The sequence below is a fragment of the Schistocerca gregaria genome, chromosome 4 (assembly GCF_023897955.1).
Source record: "Schistocerca gregaria isolate iqSchGreg1 chromosome 4, iqSchGreg1.2, whole genome shotgun sequence".
NCBI classification, from domain to species: domain Eukaryota; kingdom Metazoa; phylum Arthropoda; class Insecta; order Orthoptera; family Acrididae; genus Schistocerca; species Schistocerca gregaria.
Window position 1 is genome coordinate 129,702,616 of NC_064923.1, and position 12,687 is coordinate 129,715,302.

At 35.4% G+C, this 12,687-nt stretch overlaps 1 protein-coding gene across 1 annotated transcript in view; it reads left to right on the top strand.

Moving 5' to 3' along the window:
* Positions 1-271: 271 nt before the first annotated feature.
* The window catches only part of LOC126266749 (protein scarlet-like), a 123,504-nt gene continuing 111,088 nt past the window's right edge, over positions 272-12,687 (top strand). Inside the window, exons 1-2 of the mRNA XM_049971253.1 lie at positions 272-550; positions 7,008-7,173. Of these exons, the coding sequence (XP_049827210.1) occupies positions 488-550; positions 7,008-7,173 (229 nt within the window). The 5' untranslated portion in view covers positions 272-487. The remainder of the gene's footprint in view (positions 551-7,007; positions 7,174-12,687) is intronic.

Here is a 12,687-nt window from a genome sequence, read left to right on the forward strand (position 1 = left end):
TAAGTATATTTATTTTCTCTTATAATGTCTACTGATATCAGCTATAAGTCCCAATATTTCAGAAATACTGTGTTCACACTTGTCTCTAAATTTCTTGATTTAATGATTAAGATAAAAATATTCTTCTTCTGAAGAGAAGTAATATAACTGCACAGTGTGGCTCCAACATGGCTTGTTGCTTAACACTGCTTGAAGTTCATCAAACAGTACCTATCTTATCTTGAGGTTTACATTTTATCTGACAGCATAAGTATGCAGCATTCTTCAGACAATGTCATTCACCTCACAGCAAGTTAGCTGTGCTTCATGAGTGTTAACTTAGCGTATTTGAAAGCCACAGCATCTATCTATACCTGACAAAAATGCATGCATGTCATTTATTGTAGAGTTTCAACATTTTAGCCACTTTTAAAGACTGAAAGGAGGCATAGAAGGGGGGACTCTTCACTCCTCAAATTATTTAAACAAGTAAAATTCTTTTTAAAAAATGCATCTCAATCCTACACAGCAAGTCAGCAGGACACAGTGCAGTGAAGCAGTTGTTGTCACTGTAAGTTAAATCTAACTAAATGTAGAAACCAATACATTCACTTTTATTTTATTTCTTTGGTGCCCATCTGCTTAAACAACTGAATTTCACATGATAAACTGATGTATATGTATGTGATTTGATTGTAATACACATAACATTTATAAGACTGTATTCTACAGCTATTTTTTTAGCTTCATACCTTAGTTATGGTAAAGTGACAGAGAAATCTCTGTTGCTGTTGTGAGACATGAAATGTTCTAGAAGGATTAATTGATATCACATCACTCCATTCTTTGACACATATTGTTCATATCTATATGAAGGCAACACTAAGGCAACATAAAATTCCATCAGGATAACTGTTCTTGGTCATCTATGCATGAATACATCTACAGTGTCAAATATACTTTCCAAAGCAACTTACAAAAATCCAAACTGGAAATTGTTTACAAATTATTTCTAGTATCTGAATAATACTACATACTTGCTCTATTGTTTCCTCAATACACAATAATGGCTTGTTATTGCTGGTCCATAAGCCTGTATTCCTGGCAACACTAATGTCATATCAGTCATTATAAATGTATCCACCAAAAATTCAGTATAAGAATTTAAAAGAAAAACTGACAGTGCAGTGCACACTATATGAATATACGACTATCACAAAACTGTATTAAAATGCAATATACTTTATCTCTCACAAATAATATATTACAATACTTACCCTACTATTTCATAATGAACAAGTATTAGTGGCTGAATAGCTCAGATTCTTCTAAATTTTGAGAGGCAGGACATCACACTAAAAGTCAGAGTTCAAAATCACGTACATCAGCTTAAAAATGCTATTTTCTGTCAAACAATGTCTCAAGTCAGTGACTGTAGTACGTAAAATTGTGCACTTTACATTTTCCTTTTACTGATTTTAGACACTAACTTAATTATGGTATTTCACATAGGACATATTTAACATTGAAGTAAGCCATAGGATCACTGCATGGTATTCGCCCATGGTTTCAGAATATAGTCTTAGCCGATTTGATACTGTTACTCTAATACAAACAATATCATGTTATTTGTGACCAAAAACAGTTATTCTATGTTTATTTAGAAAATTGAGCAAAAACCATGGAAGATTTTCACTTTGCTGCTGCTTCTCTCCATATCCATTTCCCTCTTCCTCTCCATCTCCCTGTTTATACACATTCCATGAACAGCAGTTCTGGCACAACAGTAACAGAAATTTGTCTGCCACCTTACCATGAGACTAAAATTAACTGCAGTATGAAGAGAGGTTTAGAGTGTAATGTTTCATCACCAGAAGATCTTTGAAAATGAAACACTAGCCTAAGTGGCCAAGAACAGGAAATCAGCAATTTCATTATTGACACAACTATTCCCGAACTTGCTGGAAGTGGTTTACAAAAACCACAGAAAACCTAAATTAGGTTAATTGAATAGGAATTTTAATCCTATTTATTTCTAAATAGCAATTCAGTGTTAAACTCTGACTCACCTTACTAAGTAAAACAGGGTAATGGAAAACATCAGACTGTAATGATGACTTTTGTATAATGACCACTGAGTAAACTCAAGCATATCATAGTCAGACAAGATAGTAAGCATAGAGGCTTGTAACTAATTCACAATTATCTAGGCTAAAGAATGGATTTTTATTTTGTGATGCAGAAGTCTGTAGCTGACTATCAGTAGACATCAGGTAAGATATTGGAAGTCCCAGACATTCAGGAACAATGTAATTAACCACTCCTTATACAATTATCATTATTTTAAGTTATATGTCATTCACCAGCCATGGCTGGACGGACAGCATTAAGCTTATGATAAAATTTAAAAAGTAAAAAAAGCTAAACTCCTCCCGAACAGGCCATGAAGGCCCAGTGGTACCTATCGGCCATCATATTATCCTCAGCCCATAGGCGTCACTGGATGCGGGTATGGAGGGGCATGTGGTCAGCACACTGCTCTCCCAGCTGTATGTCGGTTTCCGAGACTGGAATGATAAAATTACAACAATAAAATTAATACAGAATTGCAGACAATCAACATTAGAAGAGAGTGTAGTAAAATAATAGAGTTACCACTGTTTTCATTGGCTTTGAGTTGCTGCCTAGGTAAACACTATTCTATCATCAGAGAAGTATTGTTCAGTATTAAACGAAGTATATGGACTCATGAATGTAAATTCTGCATAACTCTAATTTTGTATTTAACAGGTTTTGACTTTTCCAGCATATTGACAACTGATAGTCTTTTGAGTGAAGTTATGTAAATGCTTTGTTTGAAGTATCAGAACTAAAGTATCATTAACCCTTTATGTAGATTGTTCTTGCTCATGGTACTGATTTTGTGAACTGAGCTGTTTGTAGGAAAGGAGATATATTTTTTACAACAAATTTTGTTGTAGAATAAATAACTGAGAAGTAATAGTTAGCATATCCAGATTTTTGAACAGGTTTCTACATGAGGTTCATGAATGTACATGACAAATGACATGTGTGACATGCTTTTAGACTCTGAAAATTTTTGTTTGACTAAATGTATAATGTAATTCATTCCACATCCCTGAAAGCTCCTATCATGATGAGATCCATGGAATAATGCGTGTTAATAAATGAATATATGAATGAGTGAATGCAAGCATATTATTTATTGATATCATCAGAAATGTTAATTTTCTGATAGATGACAGAAATATAATAATGAGAATGAAACACAATGACTATTCAGCAATCACTGAAGCAACACAAGCAGTTAGACACAGAAATATACATTGAATCTGAGGGTTTATTTTTCATTTTTTAAAGCTTTAATAAATTCAGAAACAGTAAAAACAGTGATTAAATAGACATTCATTTATATACAATTAATAAATTACAATAAATTCATATGAAAGAAGAATTAAAATGCAGCAAATATATTTATCATCTTACGAGCTAATAATCAGTGTACATAGAAATACTAAGTAAGATAATGACTATAATTATTATATTGCAAACTGATATTGGTTAGCTCACAGAATTCTTTTAGATGATTTAGATTGGTTGAGTGTTAATCAGTTTTTCAGTTTTACTTCATGAAAATTTAGTGGAATGATCTGAGCAGATTTGTGGCAATTTATTGTAAGTTTCAAAAAGATTTAGCAGCAAGGTCAAATGCACTGCAAAGCTCTAGCAGCAAGGTTAAATGCAGTGAACAGTTAAGTTGTGATATTCAGTTGATTGAAAATTTATCAATCTAATCTGTAACCATAAGTGCTACAGAACAGCCACAGGACACTTGTAAAGTATTGGAGACATAAAAACCATTGAAGGTGCTTGATAAAATTAGGTGAAACCTGTTTGGTTAAAATAAAAATAAATGTTTTGTTGCAAAAGATGAATTGACTATCATAAGTCAGTCAGTGTATATTATGACAGAAGACCCACTGATATCAAACTCAAACCATTGTTTTGTTCATCTTGTATGTAAAAAGAAGACAAAATATGTTAAGTGTAATCAAGAAAATGTTAAAGTGTACAGCTAACTAAGAAAATGTTATTTCCCTTAATGGAATCTTTTTTGTATAAACCTTTATATAAACCTTCTTTTTCATTCATCTTTCATGTGAAAAGGAGACAAAATGTGTGAAGTGTAATCAAGAAAATGTTAAAGTGTAATTAAGAAACTGTTCTTTTCCTTAATTGTTAAAAATATAAATTGTACTTTCTTTCTCTCTCTCTTTTTCCATATGACAATTCCTGTGTCTTGTTATGATAAAATGGATGATAATAAATTGAATTGAATTGAACTGAATTGAACTGAAATGTTCTGTTGTGACATGCTACATATGGATCATCATAAAGTGGCTGGAAAGGTTTTGAATAGTGTTGTGTTCATCAAAAATCTGTTTGCATGACTGTAAGCTATAGAAAATGAACTCTCTTTGCTTAGAATGTTCTTTTGAAACAATTGGGCAGAGTTTACAAATCTGTGAGCATAGATACTGTGCAAAGTCTGAGGCTGCAGTATTATTATTTTACATGTAATGAAGAACTCTCCAGGCAGTTGAATTGTATTTTCATACGCTAACCTTGAAATCTAGTAAGACAGTAAAGGTGCTGCAAGTCCAATGCTCTGCGGCATGGCATCCAAGCGAGGTGTTAAACTGTCGGGTAGAGCCATTCCAAGGGCAGCACAGTTGTAGGAACAGTTTCAAATTCAGTTCATGACAAGTAATGCTGAAACTGATTTAAAGAGGTATAGCTTGAACTGTTTGTCTTTTTTCGTGTTGTTGGAGAGGGGATGCCAACATGGGCAATCCACTCACCAAAGAAGTAGGGTTTGGTAATTATGGTGTGTTTATTGTTGTAATTTGACTCCAATGGCAGTTGATGATACAGCCACCATAACTGCAAGAGTTGAGTCAGGATGAGGATGAACTAATGACGTAGCCTCTGAAATAACAGCTTTCACTCTGATGACAGATGTTTTCTGTTTATCAGTTCCATTCAAAGTGTCTCCACATTTACATGAACCTTTCAGCATTTTGTGGGGAGCCAGTACAAACAATGCATGATTGTGCACAAAATGTCAATAAAAATTTGGCAAGCCCAAGAAACTGTAATTCACCTATTAAAGTTACAGACAATGTACAATGTAGCTCTTTACATTCAATGCACTTAGTTTTCACTCCTCTTAACTAGTTTACAATGTTTTAATAGGAATCTCTGTCTTCCATATTATCCTGTCTTCCACCTTTAAGCTCTCAGGCTTTCAAATCTCATCCAGTGCAGTCCCAACAATCAGTCTTTCCTTTTCATCTCATCCAGTAAGTCTCCCCTGAACCGGGGCTCTGGGTAACTTTTCTGAATTGTACCCCTTTCCCCTAAACCTCTCCAGTCCTTTTCCTTCAATCCTCTTCCTTTCCCTTCAACTCTTTTGCCAGAAGAAGGAGCCACTGGCTCTGAAAGTTTGTAAAAGTTAAATCCCTTTGTGTGTGTGTTCCCCTCCCACCTCTTAGTGGATAGATTTTACATCTATCTATTTACATTTCATTATTTCATTTGTTTTGTACACATTCATTCATTAATTCATCATGTTATACATACCTCATCATGAAGAAGAACCTTGAGGGATGAATAAGGAATCAAGGAAAATTGTCTGAGGGAAACATTTATCAGAAACATTTGATTAGATACACTATTATTCACTAAAATGCCATACTCATTTAGGTTTTCCTAAATAATTTCAGGCAAATGTTAGGATGATTCTTTCAGAAAGTTCATGTCCTGTCCTATCATTGCATAAACATACTTATATAATCCATGCGTACCTATATTGCTATTGTGTGAGTAGACTGCTGTGACATGTAGGAAGTTTGGGACATTGAAATTCACTTACCATCCTTAAAGAACATTGCTAATGACACGTCTGACTTGTTAAACACCCATGGCATTACATCTGTGTGTAGAAAGACTGGTAAAGACACATAATGTAGCACTGCATCTATCATTGCTGACACAAAGTAAAGCAATTCAGCATGACGATGCTGCAAATAGGGAGACACGATGGTCCACTGACAACAAAGAGTTCAGTAACAGAGTTTAGCAGAGCCATGCATCATGTGAGACAGCCTCTTCCAGCCAGCCACTGGACACATTATTTGGGGTCCAAAGACTGGTGCTACTGCATTACCCAAGGAATCCAAGGAGCCTACAGCAGGTTGCTGCTGGCTATTGTAACTGCAGTCAACCTGCATGAACACTACACTAGCTTCAGTTGGCCACTGCAAGCACTACTCAGTGCTTTGCCAATGTGCTGCCTCCCTTTAGGGATAGCTGCCACCACCACACCCACAAGAAGATGCTGAAAATCAATGACAGGCTGTACTGGCAAAATGAGGGTGTGCATCTGTATCTTACCTGGATTGATAAAGCAATAAAGAGTTTTCCTGGGCTCCATCTATTTTGCTTTGGCTATCCTCATCTTTGACAGGTGCCTGTCTGTCTTGCCTGCCAATTAAACCCACAGTGCCTAGGTTGGAGAGCAGGTATGATATCCTGACACCAGAAGTATGGCTCCCCACCCCTCAGTAACAATCATATAACAGATGATCATTAGAATATACTGAAATATCAGGGTTCATTGTATTTTGATGACAAATGCTTCTCATTGTGAGATAATCTTTGGATGAATAAATAAATACTAACAATTTGGCTGTGATACAACTGCTTCAACTGAAACTTTTACTTAATTAATTAAATATATGCTTTTTATTAATGAAATAGTATAAAATTAATTTAGTTTCATTTTGTATGAGTTTCCTTGAAATTTAACACTATGTATTCTGTTTTTGTTTCTGTTTGTCATATTTTACTTCATGGTGTTCAACAACTGCAGCAGTCTTTTGGTGTATAACTTAAAATGTGTTGTTTCATAAGTGAGACCTGCACTTGTATTCTTTTTGTTCTAGGAAGCCACAGGATTACTCAAACAAGAATCTACTGAGTCCTTTGATTTAGCTTGGTACAACATCAATGTCAAATACAAGAAAGATATTGCTGACAGTAAGACATACATTAAAAATCTAATCCCCTGGAGGAAGAGCTTAAATGATTATACTTGTGTGTTGAATAATGGTGAGGCCATATATGTGTTTTTATTTTATATCTTTATTACACTACTGAAAAGTCTTTGGTGGACTGTAAATAATGGCTGAGATAATAAACCACACTCATCTTGTAGGCATGGCAGCAAACATCACATAAGCACATAACAAGCAGTGATAGATTGGAATCTCTTTTCTTCAGACCAGAGACCACTTTTATACACACATACTTTTTGATGCTGTGGTGTAGCTGTATTATTACACCGCAGCATTAATTCATTATGTTACATAGGTCCAACCACAAAGGAAACTCTTCAGGGAAAGGGAACGAGTAAAAATATACGTTAACATGGAACATATTTTTCTTATGTTGCTTCTAGAAATTATTTGAATACTTAGATTGAGGGACTGGAAGTTTCTGTTACCCACATGGAAAGTAACAATATTTGTTGTAAAGCTAGGTGACAGGTAGTAACATACTATAAATAGAATCCATTATTTATAAATGCAAAACATATTTATTTGAAAAAATACCATTGTAAGGAAGTAAACATTAACTACTATAGGAGATAAACAAAAAATATACAGCGTGATTCTTATTAATGTTTAAAACTGCAGAAGCAATGTCGATGATGCTGGGATACTTAACTTAATACAAGACACATGGGGTTGCAATTGTTGGGAAATACCCCAAAAGTGGATGACAAATGTTGAACCTTTTGTTTTTATCACAAGTCAAGTATTTTATCACAAGTCAAGTATTTTGTCACAAGTCAAGTATTTCTTCTTGACTTGGATTGCAAGGATCAGGTGTGGCAGACCAAAAGTTTCAACTGAGGCATGTATGGCGGTGCGGCTCTGAGCTCACATGCACAACATTAGCATGTGAGGCTTAAGGTTCAAGTCTTTTATCTGGCAGGTAGTATTTTTCTCAATGTGTTAAATAGCTACATGTTTATATTACGCTAAGATTTATTATTTTATTTATTGCTCTCATGGTCTCCATTGTTTTATTGCAAAATACAGCACAGCAAAAACCTACCATACTGTATCATAAATAAACTAATATACGATTTTGAATTGCATCACCCGTTAAATGACATATGTTTTCTTTGCTAAATGATATTTGTAAATAAAAATAAGGTATAAAAGGAAAGAAACACAAAATAAGAAGAACTTTTTCTTGATTACAGTGAGGACAATCATTTTGCAACTTCTTTATTCAAAACAGATCACATTTAAAGAAGGTGTTCAAAATTTGTGCTGTTTGCTCAAATGCAAGTATTGCATCACTCAGTCACTCCAAACCCAACCACTCCATGTGTGGTGAGGTATGTCATCTGGTGACATCACATGTTCAACATTTCTCATTCATTTTTGGGGTATTTCTTGACATTGGTGACCCCATGTGTCTTGCATTAAATTGTCTCGGCATCATCTGTCACTTCAAGGATTTTTATACAATAATAAGAATCACTCTGCATAATAAAACTGAGGAGACAACAGCTATTTTCAAAGTAGCAACTTCTGTACTAATTTACTTGATTGTATTTAGATGGCATAAGTGTGCACAGAATAAAGTACTCTAGTGATAGTTTATTGTTAATATTGTGTACAGACTAAATTTCTATGATATGTGTGTCTTATGTTAACGTATAACTTGACTTGCTCCATATCTCTACAGATTCTCCTTCTTAAGGACATCTGTGGGAATACAATGAGTGAATAAATAAAAAGAGGTACACAGTCAGGAGAATCACTAATTGACCACCCCCTTTGGATTAAGTTCGTATTATTAGTTCATAAGCAACTTTAAAAAGTGGGTGAACTAGGTGAAATGTTGTAGTTCTTACTATTCAAAGAAAATAGTCATAAGTGAAATAACTAGCTCAAAAACTAGAGCAAAATTAACATTGTAGTCAGGATCTGTTCATACACATATGTACAATGTGTGTGTAATGCTGATAAAGTTGAACACATTGGGTTGAAAAATGCAGAAAAGATTGGCACAGCTTAACAGCACTACCACATAAAATGTTATATAAAAGGAAACACCTGATGAAGGCTGACACTGATAACAGGGGTAAGAAGACAGCAGAAAGACATCAGGCACAGAGGATCTGAAAACGTCCTTTAGAAACTCCCAGAGGAGAAGGCACACTAGGACAGACAAATACTTCAATTATTATTCTACCACACTACCAATTGAAACATCTTTGTGTGCTTTGTATTACAAGGAAAATAGTTAGATACAATCTGCATTCATTGTGTAAGAATTTTTTTTCATACAGATTACATGATGAGACCAGATCAGTGGCCCTTTGTGTGAATTTTGTATTTTGAAAACAAGAGTTTTAGAGCATTGTAGACTACTCTCAGATGTCTTTAGCTGTTTTTAAAGACAGTTACAAGATGTTTTACAAGATTTTATACCTTTTTGGTATGCGATTAGTTCTCACACCATTAACTCATTCAATGTATTTAGGAAATGTAATATTCGTAAAAGTTTAACTCTAGAATTATATCTCAAATCACATGTTTCAACTTTTGAATGTCAGTCACCTTCAGAAAAGATATTTTAAAACTGATTTGTAGAATTTCATCATGGTTTTATTTATGTCAATGATGAATTTCACAAGTGTCACCCAAAATAAGTTGTGCACATCATGAAGTGGATCATTGCTTGCCTTACTATGGTTCAGACATATGAGCACATCAAAGTTTATGGTGCATTTGCTTCTGAATTCTTATTTGGCTGTGAAAAAGAGTTATGTGTATGAGCCACAAACTAAGAAGTACTTGGGTATTCCTACATGAAGTAAACCCACTTGTATCTTTGTTTCATTGAGCATGTTACTGCCATTGGTTTAGAAGGTTGAAGCTAGATAATATACAACAATTTCTTTGTCCTAAGTCATCAATGAAATTAGCTAAAGTAACTGAAAATGTTGCAGCATTCTTTGTCTTGACAATGGCACTTGTCCATGTGACACCTCTGACAACTGTCTAATTGATGGAGAAAGTATTAATGCCTCATGGCCTTTATTCAACTGTTTTATTGCCTAATGACCTCCTATTGTTCCCTTATGTCAAACAAATAATAGAAACTGTGTGGATGAACCATGGACCTTGCCGTTGGTGGAGAGGCTTGCGTGCCTCAACGATACAGATAAACCACAATGAAGGGGTATCTGTTGAGAGGCCAGACAAATGTGTGGTTCCTGAAGAGGGGCAGCAGCCTTTTCAGTAGTTGCAGGGGCAACAGTCTGGATGATTGACTGTTCTGGTCTTGTAACACTAACCAAAATGGCCTTGCTGTTCTGGTACTGCGAACAGCTGAAAGCAAGGGGAAACTACAGCTGTAATTTTTCCCGAGGGCATGCAGCTTTACTGTATGATTAAATGATGTTGGCGTCCTCTTGGGTAAAATATTCTGGAGGTAAAATAGTCCCCCATTCAGATCTCTGGCCAGGGACTACTCAAGAGGACATTGTTATCAGGAGAAAGAAAACTGGTGTTCTACGGATCGGAGCGTGTAATGTCAGATTCCTTAATCGGGCAGGCAGGTTAGAAAATTTAAAAAGGGAAATGGATAGGTTAAAGTTAGATATAGTGGGAATTAGTGAAGTTCGGTGGCAGGAGAACAAGACTTTTGGTCAGGTGAATACAGGGCTACAAATACAAAATCAAATAGGGGTAATGCAGGAGTAGGTTTAATAATGAATAAAAAAAATAGGAGTATGAGTAAGCTACTACAAACAGCATAGTGATTGAATTATTGTGGCCAAGATAGACACGAAGCCCATGGCTACTACAGTAGTACAAGTTGATATGCCAACTAGCTCTGCAGATGACAAAGAAATTGATGAAATTATGATGAGATAAAAAAAAATTATTCAGGTAGTGAAGGGAGATGAAAAATGAATAGTCATATGTGACTGGATTCAAGAGTAGGAAAAGGGAGAGAAGGAAACATAGTAGGTGAATATGGATTGGGGGTAAGAAATGAAAGAGGAAGCCGATGGGTAGAATTTTGTGCAGAGCATAACTTAATCATAACGTAACACTTGGTTCAAGAATCATGAAAGAAGGTTGTATACATGGAAGAATGCTGGAGATACTAAAAGGTATCAGATAGATTATATAATGGTAAGACAGACATTTAGGAACCAGGTTTTAAATTGTAAGACATTTCCAGGGGCAGATGTGGACTCTGACCACAATCTATTGGTTATGAACTGTAGATTAAAACTGAAGAAACTGCAAAAAGGTGGGAATTTAAGGAGATGGGACCTGAATAAACTGAAAGAACCAGAGGTTTTACAGAGTTTCAGGGAGAGCATAAGGGAACACAAGGAGAAAATATAAAAATGCAGTAAATGAAGCAGACAAAAAGGAATACAAACGTCTCAAAAATGATATTGACAGGAATTACAAAATGGCTAAGCAGAGATGGCTAGAAGAGAAATGTAAGGATGTAGAGGCTTATCTCACTAGGGGTAAGACAGATACTGCCTACAAGAAAATTAAAGAGACCTTTGGAGAAAGGATAACCACTTGCGCGAATATAAAGAGCTTTGATGGAAACCCTGTTCTAAGCAAAGAAGGGAAAGCAGAAAGGTGGAAGGAGCAGACAACATTCCATTAGAACTACTGACAGCCTTGGGAGAGCCAGTCCTGACAAAATTCTACCATCTGGTGAGCAAGATGTATGGGACAGGCGAAATACCCTCAGACTTCAAGAAGGATATAATAATCCCAATCCCAAAGAAAGTAGGTGTTGGCAGATGTGAAAAATACTGAACTATCAGTTTAATAAGTCACAGCTGCAATATACTAACGCAAATTCTTTACAGACGAATAGAAAAACTGATAGAAACTGACCTCAGGGAAGATCAGTTTGGATTCCGTACGAATGTTGGAACACATGAGCCAATACTGACCCTATCACTTATCTTAGAAGAAAAATTAAGAAAAGGCAAACCTACATTTCTAGCATTTGTAGACTTAGAGAAAGCTTTTGACAATGTTGATTGGAATACTCTCTTTCAAATTCTGAAGGTGGCAGGGGTAAAATACAGAGAGTGAAAGGCTATTTACAATTTGTACAGATGACAGTTATAAGAGTCGAGGGATATGAAAGGGAAGCAGTGGTTGGGAAGGGAGTGAGACAGGATTGTAGAATCTCCCTGTCCCCGATGTTATTCAATCTGTATATTGAGCAAGCAATAAAGGAAACAAAAGAAAAGTTCAGAGTAGGTATTAAAATCCATGGAGAGGAAATAAAAACTTTGAGGTTCGTCGATGACATCGTAATTCTGTCAGAGACAGCAAAGGACTTGGAAGAGCAGTTGAACGGAATGGACAGTGTCTTGAAAGGAGGATATAAGATGAATATCAACAAAAGTAAAACATGGATAATGGAATGTAGTCGAATTAAGTCGGGTGATGCTGAGGGAATTAGATTAGGAAATGAGACACTTAAAGTAGTAAAGGAGTTTTGCTATTTGGGGACCAAAATAACTGATGATGGCCAAAGTAGAGA